General features: G+C 59.8%; 1 protein-coding gene across 17 annotated transcripts in view; it reads left to right on the top strand.

Moving 5' to 3' along the window:
• The window catches only part of KIF1A (kinesin family member 1A), a 90,616-nt gene extending 75,639 nt beyond the window's left edge, over positions 1 to 14,977 (top strand). For 9 of the 17 annotated variants that reach the window (XM_032355410.1, XM_032355408.1, XM_032355411.1 and 6 more), the window contains 12 exons: positions 2,598 to 2,621; positions 3,890 to 4,004; positions 4,919 to 5,052; positions 6,021 to 6,082; positions 6,384 to 6,529; positions 6,795 to 6,995; positions 7,465 to 7,542; positions 8,286 to 8,410; positions 9,269 to 9,421; positions 9,978 to 10,170; positions 11,093 to 11,211; positions 11,518 to 14,977. In XM_032355410.1, the coding sequence (XP_032211301.1) occupies positions 2,598 to 2,621; positions 3,890 to 4,004; positions 4,919 to 5,052; positions 6,021 to 6,082; positions 6,384 to 6,529; positions 6,795 to 6,995; positions 7,465 to 7,542; positions 8,286 to 8,410; positions 9,269 to 9,421; positions 9,978 to 10,170; positions 11,093 to 11,211; positions 11,518 to 11,560 (1,393 nt within the window). In that variant the 3' untranslated portion in view covers positions 11,561 to 14,977. The remainder of the gene's footprint in view (positions 1 to 2,597; positions 2,622 to 3,889; positions 4,005 to 4,918; positions 5,053 to 6,020; positions 6,083 to 6,383; positions 6,530 to 6,794; positions 6,996 to 7,464; positions 7,543 to 8,285; positions 8,411 to 9,268; positions 9,422 to 9,977; positions 10,171 to 11,092; positions 11,212 to 11,517) is intronic. The other 8 variants (XM_032355409.1, XM_032355412.1, XM_032355424.1 and 5 more) reach the window with 1 other exon arrangement.
• Positions 14,978 to 20,402: the final 5,425 nt, after the last annotated feature.

Here is a 20,402-nt window from a genome sequence, read left to right as displayed (position 1 = left end):
GGAAGGTGCATCAATGGGCTGTGTGCAGCTGGCATCCCGTGAGGAACGACCAGGTGCCGCTGTTGGGTGTGTGAGGCGGGGGATGACCCTCTGCCTGCCCCTGAGCTCCGCAGGGATACAGCGGGCACACAGTCCATTAGATCAGGCCAGGCCAACGCGGGGGGCTCCCATGTCACCCTCCAAGGGGACATGAAACACCCACAACTGTTGTGGTGGCCGGGACGGCCATTGAAGCTTGCTGGACAAGAATCAGCACGAAAAAAACATTTCACAGCCTATGACATATTCTTTGTCAACAGAACTTTGTAACGCGTTTTCAGGTTTCCCCTGTGGGTCCTCACTTGTCTGAGGATTGAACTCTAAGTCCTGGAGCTGAGTTGGGGGTGGTCCTGTTTCTGGCCCCCCGCTGTCCCAGCCCTGTGGCTGGGGGCGTCAACACAGACCCCCTCCCCACCCACCCCTGCTGGTCAGAGGGAGATATTGGCTGGCAGCTCCTGTAGGAGGCTCGGAGGAGGGGAGCCTCTGTCCTGATTCCTGCAGTCTACCACGGAAAGAGGAAGGGTCCTGCGGGAACTCCTAGGGCTCTTCCCTTGGGGAAGCAGAGCCCTGCCTGCTGCTGGGTGTCCTGGAGAAGGGCTCAGGCCTGGGAGCTGTGGGCAGGGCCTCCCTGGGTCAGGGACACTCGGGTCCCGGCATGACATGGATCTGGATCCAAAGGGTCGGCAGGGTGGGCCAAGACTGTGGTGAGGCGCCAGAGTGAGCCCAGGCGCTTTGCTCACAAGGCGACCTGCCCCCGTGTTTCTACCTCAGTGGGTCTCGGGTGGGGTCTGGGAATCTGCAGTACTTCTGACCCAGGGACCCCTCGTCTGGCTGGCACATTTCTCCTGAGAGTGTGTCTGCGGGACTGGCTGGGTGTCCAAGTGGGGGTTGAGGGAGGGGTGCTCCCTTCCTGGGGTGACTTGATGGAGAGGTCCCGAGAGTCCTGTGTCTGCTCCCGAGTGGGGGTCCTGGTGTAGTAGCCCTGACTCCGTCTGGCTGTCTCGGTGATGGGGGACAGTGATCCCCGGTCCCGTGCTATGTCCCGCAGCCTTGCACCCTCCAGGGCTGTGAAGGTCCCACGCAGGCAAGCTGGCTCTCGGCCACCCCTCCCCGCCACAAGCATTCCTGCTGGTGTCTGGTGAGACCTCCTTCTGCAGAGGCCCCGGGGGCTTGCGAGTGCTGCTGACAACCCTTCCTGTCTGGGGCTCCAGGTTCTGACCCCCCTGACTATGCGGATGCATGGCTGGCTGTAAGCCAGGGGCCGGTCTACAGGAGGGCTGCCTGGGGTTGAAGGCTGACCAGGGCTTTGAGAACAGCCTGTGAGCAGCGTCATGGCTGAGCCAGGTCAGACCCCAGCCATCTTGGTGCCTGGGGAACGGCTTAGTGGAAGGCGCCTCTTAAGCTGTGTACATGGGCCCAAGGGGGACCCCCACCCACTGCCCGGCCCCACCTCAACACACAAGACCCACAGGTTTAGGTTTTCAAGGGGTTTTGGATCTCAGCAAGAGCCACATCCCAACTTGACTGAGGCCCTCTTGGCCAAGAGCATCTCCGAGGGGCCTCAGTGAGTGAGCCTCGTGTGGAGGTGCGGCTCATTTCTCCTACTGGCCCCGGCCAGTTGTGGCAGAGTCCATTTGGTCCTGGGGTGAGGGCTGCTGCCAGGCCCTAATGTTTTGGCCGCCCTCACTGGGCTGGCTCCGGTTCTGTTGGTATGTCCCACCCAAGGGTGAAGGGCTCCTGACGAGATGGGGGTCCAGCTCTTGGTGTCTGACTAGGAGACTGCCCTAGGAGGGCCAGGTCTTCCCGAAGGACAAATAGAGAGTGCACACCAATGTAAGAGAGCCCTGCTGGTCCCCAGAGCACCAGCAGTGGGTCAGAAACCAGCAGCATCCTTTAATGACATTGAGGAAGGTGGACAGGGGACGGGCAGCGAGGGTTTGGGGCTGGCTGGCTGCCCCGGGTAGGAGGCCCTCAGGCTGGCCTTTCCCAGTGTGTGGTCAGGGCCTCTTGGAGGCAAGGACTAGTAACAAGAATTAGTAAGAATAATCCCATCTGGGCCCTGCCCTCAGCACCTCGGATGAGCTCCTTCAACCCATAGGACATCTCCATGAGGCAGGGATGGTGACTGCCAGTGGTTGGTCCAGGAAGCAGGGTACAGAGGTGTCTGGTGATGGCCAGAGGTCACACAGCTGTGCCACGGCATTTGTCTGGCCTGGGCTGCGTTGGACCTCTGGCTTTCCCCGAGGGCCTGGCCCACGGGGATTAGGGCGCTTGGGGGCCCCTGGGACGGAGGCGTCCCTCTAGGGGTCGGTCACGGGTCCACGGGTACCCGCCTGGTCCTGCTGGGCACGGACTCAAAGCTCTGGCTGCAGATGCGGGGACTGGGGGTCGGAGAGGGCCCCAGACGCTGCCCCGTGAGCCGCCCGGGCAGCTGGCGGATATGGCGCACTCCCCCGCTCACTGTGGGTTAGCTTGTACCCGGCCACGTGACGGGGCTCGTTCTGACGTGTCCATCTCTTCTGTGTGTACGTGTGTGTCCTGGCTGCCTCCACCTTTAGCATTTCATTCGGAAATGACACTAGGTACAGCTCACTTTTCTCTTCCGCACTCGCTTGGTCTGTCCTTTTCTGCTTTTCAATTTCCTTTCTCCCCGCGCTCTCTACCAGTCTGGTCACCCCGCTGTCCTCACGGCCCTTCCTCTGGATCGTTGTCCTTGGTGACGTGTGTGTGTGTGTGTGTGTGTGACAGCGGCCCTGCCCCATCCCGCTGCTTTTCCCCGTGTCCCTGGAGTGTGCCCTGGAGAGCCAGGAGGCTGCGGGCATGGGCTGCAAGCTGGCGTGCCCTTGCCCCTCCTGGTGGCCCTCTGTACTCTCAGGCTGGGCCAGCCTCTCCAGGGGGTGGTCTGGCTGTGCTGGGGCGTGTGCCGCTGTCTGTCCGCAGTCTGTGCTGAAGTGTGTCTCAGCTGTGTCTTTGAGGATGCTTGGATGGAAACGGGGCATGGCTGGGTGCTGAGTGGTGCTGGCCGGGGCTCGCGGAGTGGCCGCACTCTGGACTGAGGCAAATTCCTTACCTCACAGAGGATCCTCAGATGGGCACCCTGCCTAAATAAGAGTCTGGGAGCTCTGCCATTGGGCAATTGACAAGGAGAACTTGCTCCGGAGTGGAGACACTGAAGACTAACGTCTTGGCCCCCTGGGGACCCTTTATGCTGTCCTCAGAGGGCATTCTGGGCCACGGGCGTCTGCTCTGCTCACTTTCTTCTGGGGTTAGAGATGGGGACGGGGGAAGAGCCCACTGCCTGCTCAGTGCTAAATGGAGAGGAGCCTGGCTGTGGGGGGGTGTGTGGTGATGCCATCTGCCATGGGCCACCCCGGCTTCCACTCCAAGCATCCTCCCCCAAGGGGAGGAGGTGGGCCACAGGGTTTTGGCCAACCCGGGCAGGTTGACCCCTCCTTACTCAGACAGGGCAGGAGGGGGTGGTCTCCATTCTGCCCTCTCCCCATCTCTCACCCCTCTGTCTGCCTCCACCTCCCCTCTTCTCCTGCCCTCTCTTCCCCTTTTTTGCCATGTCCCAGCCCACGTGCCTCCCTCCCTCCCTTCCTTCTCAGCCCTCTCTGGCTCCCACTCCCATTCCTGCCTTAGAGCCAGCGCTGTGGGCTGCCCCGCCCGTCCATGCACAGGGGAAAACCCCTCCAGCTCGAGTAAGGAGGAGTCTGTTCTCCACACCGCCCGGGCTGCTCTCCCTGTGGCGGCCCTCGCGTCTCTGTCTGTGTTTGTCATCTGCATGTCCCCAACCCACAAGCCCAGCCTGTGGGCCGCCATGTTTTACCTTGTCTCTGCTTCCTTCCAGGACCTTCTACCAATTCGAGGCTGCGTGGGACAGCTCCATGCACAACTCTCTCCTGCTCAACCGGGTCACCCCGTACCGAGAGAAGATCTACATGACTGTCTCAGCTTACATCGAGGTGAGAGATTCCTGAAGTTGCTCACCAAGGGGCAGGGAGGGTGCTCAGTGGCCCTGGACAAGCCCAGATGCCCCTATGTCTTCTTTGAGGACTTGTCAAGTCCTCGTTTGATTCCCTTACTTTCCAAGGCGCCTCCCACTCACCGCAGGGTGCGGCTTTGCCCTGGGGCTTCAGGACGGCTCCTTCCAGGCTCCACGTGGGCTGGAAATAGGCGCCCCCAGTCTTGGGCTGCACCCTCCCTGTGAAGCACAGAGGTGGTGGGGCGGGGGAGAGGCTGAAAGCAGGGGTATTGCCAGGTGGGGGCACTATTGAGGAATAAGGAGGCTCGGGGGAGGTAAAGGCACCCCCTGCCCTCTGGGCCTGAAACTCCAGCTATGCCATGGGGACCCACTTTTCTGCCTCTTGGGATGCTGGTTTGTTGGGGAGACGCTGCCGGTCTGGCCCAGTAAGGCCCCGGTGCACACGGGCTTCGTCGGGGTGCTGTTGAGCTTCGGGAAAACAGAAGAGCCTGCTGCGTCAAGAGACGCAGCCTGTCGGCACCCGGGGAAGTCACGGAAAGGAGAACGTGGGTGCAGAGCTGGGATCTGTTTCGACCCTCACAGGCGTTTCGGGAGTGTGTCGCCTGATCCCATGGCCAGGCGGCTGGGGCCTGTGTCTAGGATCCTCGGGGTCCCCGGCACCAACGCCCAGCCACCTGCAGCCCAGGGAGGTGGGATCCTGGCTTTCTCCTAGGAGTCAGCTGCGGGGAGCAGAGACCTCCCGCCTGGGTCTGGTGCCATGCCAGGGGACCATGGAGGTCTGAGGCTGCTGACCAGTGGCTTATGCGCCCCCCAAAGATGGTTAGAGGGGCTCTGGTGCCTGGGTCCTGTGGGGATGCTCCTGTGCCTGAGCCCTTGCCCTGTACCCCATGGCAGATGGAGAACTGCACCCAGCCAGCGGTCATCACCAAGGACTTCTGCATGGTCTTCTACTCTCGGGACGCCAAGCTGCCTGCTTCGCGCTCCATCCGAAACCTGTTTGGCAGTGGGAGCCTGCGGGCCTCGGAGAGGTGAGCCTTCGGTGGAAGTGGTGGGGGGTTGCACAGGGAGCAGCTGGGAGAGGCGAGCCTGCAGTGGGGGTGGTGGGGGGCTGCATGGGGAGTGGCTGGGAGAGGTGAGCCTACAGTGGGGGTGGCGGGTGCTGGGGTGCTGCTGTGTGGACTCTCTATGGGGAGTGGCTGGGTGTGCCCGGCAGAGGCTCAAGTGACTGGCCAGCTGCAGACCATCCCAGATGAAAAGGTAGACCAGCCACTCTCCTAACCGTTCCCCTGCCCTGGGACCCTCTCGTGGGTGGTCTTAGGGCCCAGCTCCACCCCCATGGCTGGGAGACCTCCTCCCCCGGACCTCGGGGATCATGTCAGCAGGATGGGGGGGCTGGGTTGGGAAAAGGGCACTCTGGACAGAACCTCTTGCCTCCTGGAGGCTGGCAGCACCTGAGGGAGTAGAATGTCAGGCCCGGGACCAGCCATCCCCTCTTGCCCTCTGACCAGTCCTGCATTCCTGGGGTATGGGGGTGATGGACAGGACCGTCAAGGCAGTGAGGAGGGGGCTTTGTCCCAGAAGCGGAGACCCCCACAGGTGCTGGGCCTCCTGTGCTCACCTCCTTCCCACGCTGTCTTGTGGGCCCCAGTGTGCAGGACATCTGGGGCACAGACAGGAGGGTGGAGTGTGGGGTTCAGGACTTAGTGGCCTCAGGCTGGCTATGACCCAGGCATCCGGGGGTCACCCAGAGGGGATGGGCTACTGCCTGCCGGCTGGGCCTGCCTCCATGACAAGGTTGGCAGTGTGCACTCAGCAAAATGGGGCCTGGAGGGGTCTGGGATGTGGACTCCCCAACAAACCTATCCATATGGGCTGTAGCCCAGGGACCCCATGCAAGGCCACCCAGAAGGGCATGCAGTTGGACTTGTTTCCAGTGTGCATTGGACAGGCCCTTGCTGGGCCTGGTGTCCACACGTCCTCTCTCTGCTCCCCGCAGCAACCGCGTGACGGGCGTCTATGAGCTCAGCCTGTGCCACGTGGCCGATGCAGGCAGCCCAGGTAGGCCTCTGCCCTGCTCTCTCTGAAGGGGGTGGGGGCACTTTGTCAGGGAGTCGGGGTTCTCTGGGGTCACTCAGATCACCTCAGCTAAGCTGCAGTTCTGGGGGGCCCTCCCTTTTGAGACTCAAGTGCTAACATTTGAACTTGCGGGGTTGTCCCAAGAGGCCAGAGGACAGTGAGGGGAGAGGCAGCACTGGGGGCTGGATGACTTCTGTGGGCATGGCGCTCCCAGGGGGACCAGACTAAGCCCAAGGCCAAGAGCCAGGGCGGGAACGTGGTCAGCCCAGGGTCCCCTTTGTAGGGATGCAGCGGCGGCGAAGGCGAGTGCTGGATACATCTGTGGCCTATGTCCGGGGCGAGGAGAACCTGGCGGGCTGGCGGCCCCGGAGCGACAGCCTCATCCTGGACCACCAATGGGAGCTGGAGAAGCTGAGCCTGCTGCAGGAGGTGAGCTCGTGTGCTGTGGGCATGGACAGCCCAGGCCGCAGGTGCATGTGAGAAGCAGGGCGCTGGGAGGATGCTGCAGCAGGGGTAGACTGTCCCTCCACTCACTGTGAGCACAGACGTGGGGGACGCGGATGCTGGACAGAGGGTGGCCGGATGGCTGGGCTGAGTCCCATCAGCAGCACAGCCCATGGGGAGACAGTGGGTGGGCTCTCGGGTCCACATGACCCTGGGGTGCAGCGGCTGAGCCATGTCCCGCCTCCTGCAGGTGGAGAAGACCAGGCATTACCTGCTGCTGCGGGAGAAGCTGGAGACCACCCAGCGGCCCGGCCCCGAGGCACCATCCCCTGCCTCCAGTGAGGACTCCGGGTCCCACGGCTCATCCAGCCCCTCCTCCCCACTCTCTGCTGAGGGCCGGCCGTCCCCTGTGGAGGCTCCCAACGAGAGGCAACGGGAGCTGGCCGTCAAGGTAGCTCAGGCAGCACTGCCCTGACTGTGGTCCCTGCAGGGCTCTGGGGACTCAGCCTTGTCCTATTAGGGCAGGAGCTGGGACAAGGAGGGTCCATAGAGGCCCTTTGCCTGCCGCTCACTCCACATATGTTGGAATTTGGCAGCCTTTTACAGCTTCCTCCCCCAAGCAGTGATCTGCTTCCTTGAATACCTGTGCTGATGGGGAGCTCACCCCTCTCTCCAGAGCTGGCTCCTTGGGTAGCTTGATGGGCCACTGGGAAGACCTCTTAGGCTGGGCAATGCTGTCCCCCCAATCTTTGCCCTGGGCCCGGGGCCTGCTCCCAGAGGCTTCCCTGGCTCACTCATCACCTTGGAGGCTGGAGCCACTGTGTCCAGGCCTTCAGCCAGTCCTCCACATCCAGGGGCCATGCTGCAGTCGAGCCAGGTCTAGGGCACCACCCCCAACTGGACATTTGCTCTCGTTACAGTGTTTACGCCTCCTCACGCACACGTTCAACAGAGAGTACACCCACAGCCATGTCTGTGTCAGCGCGAGCGAGAGCAAGGTAGGCAGCAAGGGGCTGTCCGCAGGGCTTTCGTCTCCAAGAACAGTTCTCACCCCCGTCCAGAGAAGGAAATAAGGGTTTTCTTAGAAACATACTCTCACAGCCCAAAGGAGCACCTCCTAGCCAAGGGCCTGGTCTGGTCTGTGTGTGGGGTCCGTGGAGCCCTGGGGCCTTCAGGGCGAACCAGGGCTAGGCCCATCCAGGACCCTCCCTGCTGCCTCCAGCCCAGCCCTCAGCTGCCTCTGTCCTGGGTGCTTGGGCCCCAGCCCTGGAGCTGTCTTCCCCTACCAAAGGGGCCACTCATGCCGCCCCGCCCACCCTGGCACAGAGCCCACCATGCATAGCCCTCTTGCAGCCTGGCCTTCCTGCTTTGCACTAGCCTCACCCTCTGCCTGGAAGGGCCTTTCCCTGAGGCTCCTGGACTGCCCATCCTACAGTCGGGGCTCCAAGACTACACGGCGGCAGAGCCTTCTCTGACCCGGATGTGGTCCCTGCTCCCTCCTTGGAGTGCAGCTGTTACAAGTCCCTCCTGAGGCCAGACAGAGCCCACAGCCCGGGGAAGGGCAGGCCAGGGCCTCGTGGGGCTGGGAGAGGTTCAAGGGAGGCTGGGAAGGGGGTCTGGCCTGCCATTGGAGTGGGGGGTGCCCTAAATGGAGGTAAAACATGAGCCAAGGTGCAGGGATTAGCCACTGTGGGGGCGTCCACACCCCGTCTGCCCCATGAAAGCCTCGCTCTCTCCACAGCTCTCTGAGATGTCTGTCACCCTGCTCCGGGACCCCTCCATGTCACCTCTGGGCGCAGCCACGCTCACGCCCTCCTCCACCTGCCCCTCTCTGGTTGAAGGGCGGTACGGAGCCGCAGAGCTGAGGTGAGTGCAGACCCCGAAGAAGTTGGCAGGGCTACAAACCCGCTGAGGACGGTGTGGCTGCCGCTTTGGTGCAGAGCATGGGGATGGGGTGGGGCAACAGTGACCCGGGAAGGCCGCACATAGCTGGGCAGGGCAGGGCGGGGCGGGGGGGGGGGTGGTCCACCCTGCACCCTTGACCGGCATGGCCCCTAGCTGCTCTCCAGTTGTCTGACTCTCCCAAGGACGTTTTCGGCTGAAGCACTGATTTCTAGTGTCATGGGGACTAATGCTGAATGGATCAAATGGCACAAAACCAAAAACCCTTTCAGGGGGATGGGCTCACACAATACTCAGTAGGATAGAAGGTGAGCCCCGTGGCAGTGGCCGCAATGCCCGGCCATATGCCCGGCCGTCTGCCCCGTTCCCCCAGCCATGCTAGCACCGCCCACACCTGAGCCCTTACATTTTATATCCTTCAAGGTGTCCACATTTCATCCAAGCCCTCTGGGCCTCCCCAGAGATGGGCCTCCCTGGCCATGGGTCAGGCTTTTTGGACCCAGCAAGCCCCAGTGCGGAGGGCCCCTGAAGACATGACAGCCTGGGCTCCACGGGCCATCTGGGGAGAGGGACCGCTTTCACGAGGGCAGGGGACAGAAGGTGCCATGTGACAGGCGGGGCATCCTGGTGCAGCCCTGGAATCGGGTAGCCTGGGCCCTCCAGCCCCAGCTGTGGGTGCGTCTGGGTGGACAGATCCTGAGAGGTACTCATGGCAGCCTAAGGGGGTAACGCAGGGGGTGGGAGGAAGCCACCAAGATGGTGGCCTGGCCTGGCCAGGACGTCTCCTCGCAGGAAGGCAGAGGCTTGGCTTTGTTTTCCCAGGACCCCTCAGCCCTGCTCCCGGCCGGCCAGCCCAGAGGCCGAGCCTGTGGCAGAGGCAGATTCGAAGAAGCTTCCCTCCCCGGCTCGGGCAACAGAGGCAGAAAAGGAGCCCCAGCGCCTGCTGGTTCCTGACATCCAGGAGATCCGGGTCAGGTATGTGGGGGGCCCCCAAACAGGGGTGCTTCTGAGGCCCCACCCAGCCAGCTCTGTCCCCACAGCTCCATGCGAGGGAGACAGGCTGGGCACCGCAACCTTGGGCGGGGGTAGAGAAAGAGCAAGGAGGAGGCTGGACCAGGGCCAGGCCCGGGGCAGGGGACTTGATGGGTGCCCCTGCAGAACTCCGGTTTCCGTGCATCTGTGCGTCACTAGTCTGACACCTGTGTAGCCCCAAGAAGGCCACACTCTATGGGTCACGCTCACGTGACAGGGAATGACTGCTCGGGGCAGTGTCTGCTCTGTTTCACTTTCTCTGTTGTACAGATGGGGAAACTGAGGCTCAGAACTGGTGGTTCTGGTCTCCGACCACCCAGGTTGGGGTTCTGCCAGGCATCTCCCAGCACTTTGGCCCTGGCCGTTCTTGGGGGCCCCTGTCTGACCTTCCCAGTGGCCAGTACTGCCAGGGGCCCGGTGGTGGGTGGGGGGCCAGTGTGGGGACCCCCCTCCCCCCGGGCCAGGAGCGCAGGAGCCAGCAGCTGTCCCTGCCCTGCAGCCCCATCGTGTCGAAGAAGGGCTACCTGCACTTCCTGGAGCCTCACACGGCAGGCTGGGCCAAGCGCTTTGTGGTCGTACGACGTCCCTATGCCTACCTATACAACAGCGACAAGGACTCCGTGGAGAGGTTTGTGCTCAACCTGTCCACCGCCCAGGTGGAGTACAGCGAGGACCAGCAGGCCATGCTCAAGGTGCGGCCCAGGAGATGGGATGGGTTTCTGGGCAGGCTGAGGCCTGCAAGCCGCCAGCAGGGCTCAGGGAGGGGGCTGGCCCTCCCTAGCCACCTAGTTCCCGGCGGGCCCTATTCCGGCTAGCTGCCAGACCACAGCCCTAGTGTTCTGTCTCACACAGCATCCTTCTGCCTCTCATGTTGGGGGTCCCCTCTGCCCACCCATAGGGCTCCTCATCCCATGACAACCAGCCGTGATGGGCTGTGGTCCTTTGGGGCGGGGGAGCAGGCATTGACCCACTCCCATTCAGGAGAACTCAACACCCAGTCCCCTTCTCCTGGGGCCACCCAGCCCCATGGGACAGGTCATGTAGTGGGCCTGGGAGTCCGGCCTTCCTGTCCCCTGGCTCTTCTCCTCTCGGAGTCAGCAGTGGCACTGGATGTGTGTGCCGGGGACCTCAACCCCTTCCTCTGGGAGCCTCAGTGCCCGCTGGCTGATCTTTGATTCCCTGTGGTGGGCTTTGGGGACACAATCTCAGGCTGTTTCCCCACACTGTCCCCCACCACAAGGGCTCGGCCTTTAGCAGAGGAGGCCAGGCCCAGCAGCTAAGCCATGTCAAGGGGAAGGAACCTCGTTTGTGGGGGTAGACACGTCTTCGGGGGGCACAGAGCAGTGGCAAGGTTGCCCTGGGGCGTGCAAGAGATAGGGTGTCCTGACCGCAGACCCTTCTGTTAGGAGGCCACACCTGTCTGCGTCTGAATGGGCTGTGCAGGCCACGGAGAGTGGGGCAGCCTTCCTAGCTCTCTCCCGGGGGTCTTCTCTCCCGTGTCCTGCACCCCCCACCCCCGAGCTGCTCCAGCCGGGCCCCGGGAAGCACGACCCTGCATGCTGACTGGGATGGTGGGGAGGCCTCGCACCTTTTCACGGCCTCCTGCCTTCACAGACGCCCAACACGTTCGCTGTGTGCACGGAGCACCGCGGCATCCTGCTGCAGGCCAACAGTGACAAGGACATGCACGACTGGCTGTATGCCTTCAATCCTCTCCTGGCCGGCACCATACGGTATGGGCTCTCTTGGCAGTGCCTGCCCTGCTCCTTGGGCCTGAGGGAGCAGGTTTTGAAGACCTTAAAGCTTGTTTGGCTGTTGCTGCTGGTTAAGTGTTGTACTAGGGGGCCGTCCTTCTGTGGCTGGAAACATGACACACGGGCTCAGGTGAGCCCCACTCCCCTACACCCAGGCCTTCCAGAAGGCGGGGGCGCTGAGTCCCAGGGACAGGAGCTGGTCTCCGGGTGAGGGGAAGCAGAGGGGATGTCAGCCATGTGGAAGCTGGCATCCCGACTGTGGCATGTCTCCCGACCCTCCCGCAGGTCCAAGCTCTCCAGAAGGCGGTCTGCCCAGATGAGGGTGTGAGCCGGAGCCCTCCCGGACAGCCACAGGCCGGCCCCCCAAGCCCTCATCACCACCCGTCATGTCACCGCGCCAGCCTGCCCCTACCAGCCAGCCAGCGAGTCCCCTCTTGGGGACCGCGTCGGGCCCCGTGAGCGCCACCTCTGGCCCGGGGACCTGCACCATACGACCTGTCCTGCTCCCAGCAGAGGCCATGTTTGTTCTTTGGTCTTTCCGAGCGTGCCCTGGGTGGGAAGAGCTGGGAGGTGCTGGAAAGGCAGAGGGCACAAGCCACAGGGGCATCGCTGCCGTTCTAATATTTTTTTAAGCATAGACAGACTTATAATTAATATACATTAGTTAGTGACATTGAAACGGTCCACTCAGAAATTAACTATAAGACTGTGTTCTATTTATAAGTATTTATTTCTAATGCCTTCACATAGATCTGTAGGATTCAGATGGACCCTGTCCCCCGCTTGCTCCCACTCACATCCCCCAGGGCTCATAGGGAAAGCCATGGTGAACAGGTATCCGCACAGGCCAGGCGCCTCCTGGTTGGCACCATGGGGCACGCCTGGCCAGGCCCGAGCGGGGGCTTCTCCCCAGCCACATGGGGGGGAAGGCCTTCATCCCGGGTAGGGGGAGTGTGAGTGTCAGGGGACCTGGTGCCTGGATCCTGAGCTGCGCGGAGTGGGGCGTGTAGTCCTCCAGCAGGAGGTGGCATCCTATCACCCGGACAACAGCCTCGGAGATGCAGCTTTTCCCTGGGAGCATGTGGAGCAGAGGGAGACCGGGCAGACGGGCCCCTGGGCTATGGGGCTCTCCCAGCCGGGACTGCAGCTGGCGTCGTGTGTCCTGGCCGCCGACGTGCAGGTGGCTGGGGTTCAAGGTGGTCGGGCAGCCAGGGGCTTCAGGTGCTGCTTCTGCAGCTGCGGTGAGAAATGGGGTGAGCTCCAGGTCATTCCTGGGAAGAAAGTATATGACCTCCCCCTTTACCCCAAGAAAAGAGTTTCTGAGAGTCCCGGGGTCAGGTGAGGGCAGCCGGCCGGCCACTGTCCTCAGGGAGGTGCTCCTGTCCTGCACCCAGGGGCTGTCCTCGTGCTGTTGGGAGTACTTGTTCCAAGATCTACTTCCTTCTCTGTGCAGATGCCACACCCAAGGCCCAGCCCCCACAGGGCAAGGGTCGGCCCCAGGCTGAGAGTCTGGTCAGGCATCACACCCAGACCAGAAACACGTCAAAGAGACTGCGGGGCCGGGGGTCTTCAATGACCTGTTCCCACACCCAGTTGACCTCCTTCCAACTCAAGGAAAAACAGCAACCAAACCACAAAACCCCTGTCCCTGCCATGGCCCCCTGAGAGCAGGTTTCATTCAGAGTTCAAGGGGTTCCAGGCCCAAGTTCGCGGCCAGCCGGTCTGTCCACATTGTTCTCTGCTGTTCTCTGCCCTGCGGGGCGTGGCTCACAGACCCCTCACCTCTTCACCCAGTTTGGATTACTGTGTCACACCTGGTCAGGGGTTCCAAAGCCCGCCCCATCCAGCCCGGGCTGTCCCAGATAGACACCCACGTGACATGTGGACCCTATCCCCATTCTATGCACCGAGGCTGGGAGGGTGTATAGCTGCATTCCTCCAGGGATGTGTGGGGTCAGCTCCCACACCGGATGAGAAGGTTCTAGTTGGGGGCGCTCCTTGGGGAAAGTTATTCAGGCCCCTTCAGCGCCACCTTGGATGTGGGACTAGGCTGGTGGGCATCCGACCTGAGCGGCCACTGGCAGTGGGGTGTGGCCCACCAGCCGCCCCAGCCCGGCCAGAAGCAGAGAGGCCAGCGTGCCTTCTCCACCCCCAGCCGCAGGCAGTGCCTCAGTGGCCCCTTTTGCTCTCTGCTCCCCCCCACCACCAGTGCTTAGGAGGCACCCTTGGAGTAGTAGCTACTTCACTAGGACTCGTGTCCTGGAAGGCCACATCTGCAAGGCACAGGGCTCCGTAGCCTTCCTTGGAGGCGCTGGATGAGTGCTCCCATCCAGACTGAAATCACATGTCATCCAGAAACCAGATGTTCCCAGGCCGAGACGCAGAGAGCAGGGGTGCGGCATGGTCCAGAGCAGAACTTTTTCTGGCTTTTACGAGGGCCTGGAGGGCAGGTAGGAGGACCACAGAGGGCAGGGGCTGTGCTAAGGTGAGCTGGTTCCCAGGAGCCCCACGTGCCTGCAGGGAGCCCGGAGGTGCCCGGCCCTGGCCACAGCCCACTCAGGTCAGCCAGCCTGCAGCCGTGGCCTTGGATGGTCTGAGGCACTCGCACCCAGGACGCAGGTGTCTGAGGCCAGCCAACCTGCAGAGCACCTGCCTCGTGGGGCGGGCTGAAGGAAGGGGGCCTGCGCGAGGGTTTCTGGGAACCACCCCAAATTCGGGAGCCTCCACAGCCATGGAGGTTCCTCAAGGACTGTTTAATTTTGGCCTGATGCCCCTTGGCAGTTGCTGGAAGCCCTGGCCCTGTTGTCACAGCCAGACCCTCAGAGTGCTGGGGAGAGAAATCCGAGTCTGAAAAGCTGGTCTCTTCACGTCTGCCCTTGCCAGAAGCTACCCACATGTCATGTTAGGGGGCCAAGCATTTAGCAAACTGGGGTGTGGGCTTCACCTCTGTGACCCCAGGGGGCTGATCTGGGGGCCCCTGAGGGTCTGCCCATTGTGGGGTGCAGAGAGGAATGTCAGACCTGACAATTTCCCACTAAGTGGGAAGAGACGGTAAGATCCAGAAAGCCAAGTCTCTGGGAGGTTTTTTGTTTTATTGCTTAATGCCACTCATTTTGGTTTGAGGGACAGCCATCCTCCCCTAGAGAAGCTCTCTGCCTCCTCCAGGGGAGGGTGAGCCCAGGAAGGGGGGGTGCTGGGCTCCATTGTGTCCAGGCCAGTTCCCGGCGGGGGGGAGCTGAGAGGCTCCTGAGTTCTTTCCAAGTCATCACTCCTTCGGTGCCCGCATCCCATTCACCCATCGCACACACACACATATACTCCCGGGCCCCGGGGGCTGCAATGAGGGGCCCTCCCTGAGGGGCAGGTGTGGTGAACACTCGGGGAGAGTTCCTGAATGCTGCCGCTCCAGGTGTGAGCGGGGTCAAGCTGCTGGTCCTCTGTCAGCTCTCTCCCGCTCAGGACTCCAGAAGGCGCCCTCCTCTTATCCCTGGGATCAGCAGAGGCTGTGGCTTCCTGTGGGCCTGCGCTTCCTGCCACTCGCCGTCCCCTCAGCTTCCCCTAGCTTGTACATATGTGGTTGTGGCACACCCTGGGCCCCTGCCCTGTAACCACCATCCTGATGTAACGACTCTAGTTCCCTGACGTCCTAAACCCGAGTGTTAGGCTCTAGGCTCCTGTACTGTGTGTGTGCACTTAAGATTCTGTCCAATTAAGAAATAAATGTGGCTCCTTATGCAACACCAGACCTGCGGGCCTCCACAGTGGCTTTATTTGTGTGTGAAGTCTGTTGGATGAGGCTGGAAATGGCCGCTGGGCCAGATGTCCAGCATTGACCAGAGACAGCACCCACTGCTCACGGTGGGGAGGCAGGGTGTGGGGGTTGCCGAGAGCCCAAGGGGTGTGAGGGACAGGATGATGTTTATTATGAAAGTGCCCACCTGTGTCCCTTGGTCACTGGCCACACCCACCTGCATTGTTCACGCACCCTTGGGCGCGCCGGGCAGCCCCAAGCTTTCCATGTGGTCAGCATTACCCCATACCTGAACCAGACGAAGGTATTACAAGGAGATGAAACTACAGACCTTCAGGCTACATCCTCATAGAAAACAAATATGTTCAAATCTTTCACCAAAGGGAAGCTAATGATGCGTAAAAAGGAGAATACTGTCGTGACCGAGCGGAGTTTGTCCTGGGAAGGCAAGGTTGGTTCAAAAATGAATCTGGTGAGTCACATTAAATGAATTTAATTAATGAATCACATTAATGAATCACATTAAACAAACAAAAAATCACTCTCTCTGTAGATATAGAACAAGCAGCTGCCAAAATTTAATGCCCACAGCTAACTACGCCTTTAGCCAATAAGGTCGTAGAAAAGACCAATGAGACGATAAAAATGTACGTGATCAATCAGAAGAAATGAAAAGTAAGGGCACAAAGAGCAGTTGGGCAAGAAGAACATAAATACTCGGATAAGAGACTTCTGTGCAAATCGGTCCTTAGCGATGCCAACTGGAAACGGACCAAACATCCTGCTTCAGTCGGGAGAGACAACAGCGGTGTTTCGATAGAGAAATGTTCCACCAAGAACTGCTGACTGGAAATCCAAGGTATTTGGACAATGTCTACCTCGTCATGGGACCACACAGTACAGGGCAAATGAACGAGAACAGCTGACGTCGATCGGGTTTCTGGATGAGCCGAGGAGGACCCCAGGGGGCTGCGATTGAGAACCAAGATCCAGGGTGTGGGGGGCATTTGTGAGGACCCCAGGGCCCCTTGCGTGCGACTCTGGCAAGGTTGTTCTGATCTCAGGGTGAAGGTGTTCATGTTGCGGATGCTCAGTTGCAAATGTGGGTGGGCACACAGGGAAGAGGGGCAACCGTGGGTGGGTGTTTAAACTGCAAATATCGGAGCTTGTGAGGACCAGCCGCCAGCCTTCCGTCTGGTGAGGCCATCTTTGCTGATCTAAAGTGCTCTCCCGAGACCCGGGCACAGTCCTGCACGGTGAGGCAACTGGTGGCGGTGGTGGCAACACCCAACACGGAGCTTCTTCCTTCCTTCCCTCCTGACACCTGCATTCCCTTACAGTGTGCTCGCCACAGGGGACCTGGGCTTCATGCCTGCTTCATCCGCTCTCGCTGGCTAAGCCACATCTTCCGAGAACCCACCCGCGGGAAGGTAGCTCTCAACTCAGTTGGACTTTCGTTCTGTCCTCTTCCCTCTGCCTGGAACAACCGTGTGATCAATCAACGTGTCTGGATAATGTTACTTATTGGTTCATCAGGAGACATTATTCTGTGTGCTATTGGCTTGGAAACTACCATCACTCTAAATTATAATTCCCACGGTGGGCCTGTGTTAAATAAATTATTGGCAAAGACAGGGATCCGTCTTTGAGCATAAATTTGCCTCAAAACATCCAGAATGTGGTCAAGTTCATGTGAAAATGACCTCAGTTCTTCAACAAATAAACTGTAGGATAAGAGTAAAAGAAATCTGACCAAGAGACATCCAAGAGGCTCCTTATAGATTCTGATTTTCCTGAATGTCGAAAACATTAAGTCATCAACTCAGACTGTAGAGATCTTAGCAGCTACCATGCCTCATCCTAACGGAAAAAGCTGAATAAAACCAGAAGCAAGTTTTCTCACACCCATCAGAGAACTGAGGTCACCGGTCCGAACGTCACCCAGAATCGAAAGCAAGGAGCTCAGACAGCCCCATCTGAGAGCTGCTTGCGGGTGCAGAAGCCGTCGCGGCTGGGGTGTGTGGGAACACCGGGATGGCGGCATTGACTCCGCATTGCTGGAGGCTGAGTGTGGCCCAGCTGGAGGTGAGGAACTCCTGGGGCTCGGACTTAGGGGGCCCTCACACTCCCATGGCTTTTATCAGAAGGAGCCCACGAAGTTCTCACTGAAGAGAGAAGAAAAATCCCCTTATGTCTCTAACAGGAGGAACGGCAGTGTAGTCCTTTTAGAATATGCCCAGAGCTTTCTCCATGACAAAGTCTTAGGGGACGGGGGTCAGACTAGAAATAGAGGGGAACTTCCTCAACTCGGTAAAGAACATCTGTCAAAATCGTACAGCTGACGTCATACTTACTGGTGACAAACTGGAGGTTTCACCCCTTTGACTGAGCAGGGCAAGGAGGTCCTCTCACCAGTCCTATTCGACACCGTCCTAGAAATTCGAGGTGAAATAAGAGAAGAAGGGGCACGCAGATTGGGAAGGAAGAGAGAAAACTGTTTTTTGTTGCAGATGACAAGATCATCTGAAGAAAATCCTAAAGAATTGACCCCAAAACTCCTGGAACTAAGCAGAGATCCTAGCAAGGTCACAGGACTCAGAGACAATACACGAAAGTCACTTGCTTTCCTATTAACCAGCAATGAACAATTGGAATTCAAAATTAAAAAAAAAAAAATAGCAGGGGCGCCTCGGGGTCTCCGTGGGTTAAGCCTCTCCCTTTGGTCAGGTCATGATCCCAGTGTCCTGGGATCAAACCCCACATCAGGCTCCCTGCTTAGCGGGGAGCCTGCCTCCCACCTCCCCCTCCCCCCCCTTAGCCCCTCCCCCTCCCCCTTAGTCCCCTCCCCCTCACTCTTGCTCTCTCTCTCAAATAAATAAAATCTTAAAAAAAAATGGAATTGGATTGGGCGCCTGGGTGGCTCAGTGGGTTAAGCCGCTGCCTTCGGCTCAGGTCATGATCTCAGGGTCCTGGGATCAAGTCCCGCGTCGGGCTCTCTGCTCAGCGGGGAGCCTGCTTCCTCCTCTCTCTCTCTCTCTGCCTGCCTCTCTGCCTACTTGTGATCTCTCTCTGTCAAATAAATAAATAAAATCTTTAAAAAAAAAAAAAATGGAATTGGATGAAAATACATATGAAACAATTACAGGACAAGGGGCTTTATCAGGAGTATATATTAGAATATGTGAAAAATCATTAGAACTCAATCAGAAAAAGTTGGATAAAATACAGAGGAGCAGAATGTGGCCATATTCAGTCGCCGTTGGGGAGATGCAGTCGGGGGCCACAGGGAGAAATGAGCAGTGGGCAGAAGCCGTGCTTCAGGCTTCACGGCCCGAATGCTGAAGATACTGTGCATTACCAACACCCCCACCCTGGGCTCCTGGGCCATCGCCACCTTGGTGAACTAAGCCATCCCCTGCCCTTGGCCCGAGCACTGCGGCCGTGTGTCTGTGAATACTCGTGCATGAGTGTTCCCGACAGCTTGCTTCATGGTAGGCAGAAACCAAGAACACCTGAAGTTGGTCACCAGGAAAGTGGATGGACGAGCTACAGTTTGTCCACAAAACGGACCTCCATCCAGCAGTTAGAAAGAACAAGCGCAGCCCACAGGCCCACACGAGGCCGCCAGACTCAGCAGCGTGACCATTGCATGCGACAGCTTGTGAGAACACGGTGACAATAGACATCCAAGGAGCGGGCGCCCTGGCCGGCGGTGGGCTCAGCAGGAGGCCTGGGTGTGGACTGTCCCTCTCCGCAATGGCCTCAGTTTTCTGGCTCTGTCCCTCTTTTGCACAGCGCGGAAGGGGGCTCCTGGGGCCCGCTTTATCTAAGTTTTCGTTGAAAGTTACAAAGTATGTGGAATTATGAAATCAGTTCCCTGGATCTCCCAGCATAAGGCACTGCCGCACTCTAGCTGGGAGGCTCCCGTGTTCTCGGAGACACAGTTGTTGTGTCTGAAACCACATCCCTGTGTTCTCACAGGGCTGGGTGGAGAGGAAGGGGGTGACTGTGTGCTCTCTGAGGGAGCCCCCGCTTCTCTGCTTCCAGACTCCAGGTCTCCATGGCTTGCCCCTACCTCTGAGAGGGCCGAGGCTGTGGAGGAGGATGGGATGGATCTCCCCCCCCCATATCCCCCACCCCATACCCCGCCCCCGCCTCTGGGCTGGAGTCTGGATGGTTGTCTGCCTTCCAGGAGGAGCAGCAGGTGGATTTCATCTTGGGGTTAAACTCGCCCTTGTACCTCAGACACCTTCCCCACCTCTGGGAACGTTCTTGAGATCATGCTTCAGACCCTCTCTCCTGCACCTCAGTCCCCCACCTGCACAAAGTGGAGGGAGAGCCCTGGGGGCTGGAACAGTACAAACCAAGGGACTATCAGGGAGGCAGAGGGACAGGGGAGGTGAAAGATGGTTCTCCTGGAAAAGATGGAGCTCCCCTTAGGCTTCCTTGTAAACGTGCCCAGCCTGCTCCCAGTGGCCTGGGGTCCAGAGCAGGAGCACTGCTTGTATCACAGGGGCCTGCTGGGCCATCCTTCAAGGCTGCAGATGATAGGACCACTGGGGCATGGCCGGGACTTTTGCCACAGTCCGCCAGCTGTCGGGCCCTCTCAGGGGTCAGGCACTCTCAGGAACCCCTCCTCTTGGTGATGTCCTACTCTGCACCTTCTCCAGCAGCTGTGTTCAGCTGACTCCTTGGAAGGAAAGGCAGAGGATTTTGATGGGTGCTCCCACCTTCTCCTGAGGGGCAGGGGGGACAATAAGATGGGGAAGGGGTGCGGGGCAGAAGTCAGGGTCTGCTGCTGGCCGTGGGGGTCCTCCCGGTGGCACAGGTGAGGGTAGGAGGGGCAGAGGTATCTCCTGTACCCCTGGTGGTGTCTAGACAGTGGAGTCTTTGCCGTGCAGAGCCCAGCCACTGTGTTCAGAGCCCACATCCATGTCTCTACCTGGCCAACTGCAGGCCTCAGGCATTGGGACACGGGGGAGAGGGATGAGGCACCTGTCCCCCACAGCTGATCTCTGCACCTCACTGCGCCCACCGCCTCAGGCTGGCCCCCTGTGGCCCTTGGCTCTCCTGTACCCAGCGGCTCTCTCCCCTCCCCTCCCCTCCCCTCCTTTCCCTTCTCCTCCCTCCCCTGGCAGTGCCACACCTCTCCCAGCCTCTTTCCCTCTCTCCTCCCTCTCCTGGGGGACAGGGCTCAGGGCACAAGGCCCTCCTCAGCCTGGCAGCCCCTTCCCCTTGCAAGATCCCCCCAACACCCCTTCCCGGAGTGGCCTCTGTGCTGTCCTCAGCCATTTCCCTGGGCCCATATGACCCCTCCACCAGGGCTTGGCTGCCCTTGAGGACCCAGTGTAGCTGCTTGATGTCTGCTCTTCCCTGAGCAAACTGCTGTCACTGTGGTGTGCCACAAACCTCCAGGCCC

Source organism: Mustela erminea, chromosome 8 (assembly GCF_009829155.1).
Source record: "Mustela erminea isolate mMusErm1 chromosome 8, mMusErm1.Pri, whole genome shotgun sequence".
Lineage (NCBI taxonomy): Eukaryota > Metazoa > Chordata > Mammalia > Carnivora > Mustelidae > Mustela > Mustela erminea.
Note: the sequence above shows the minus strand (reverse complement) of the source record. Positions and strands in the feature narration are given on the sequence as shown.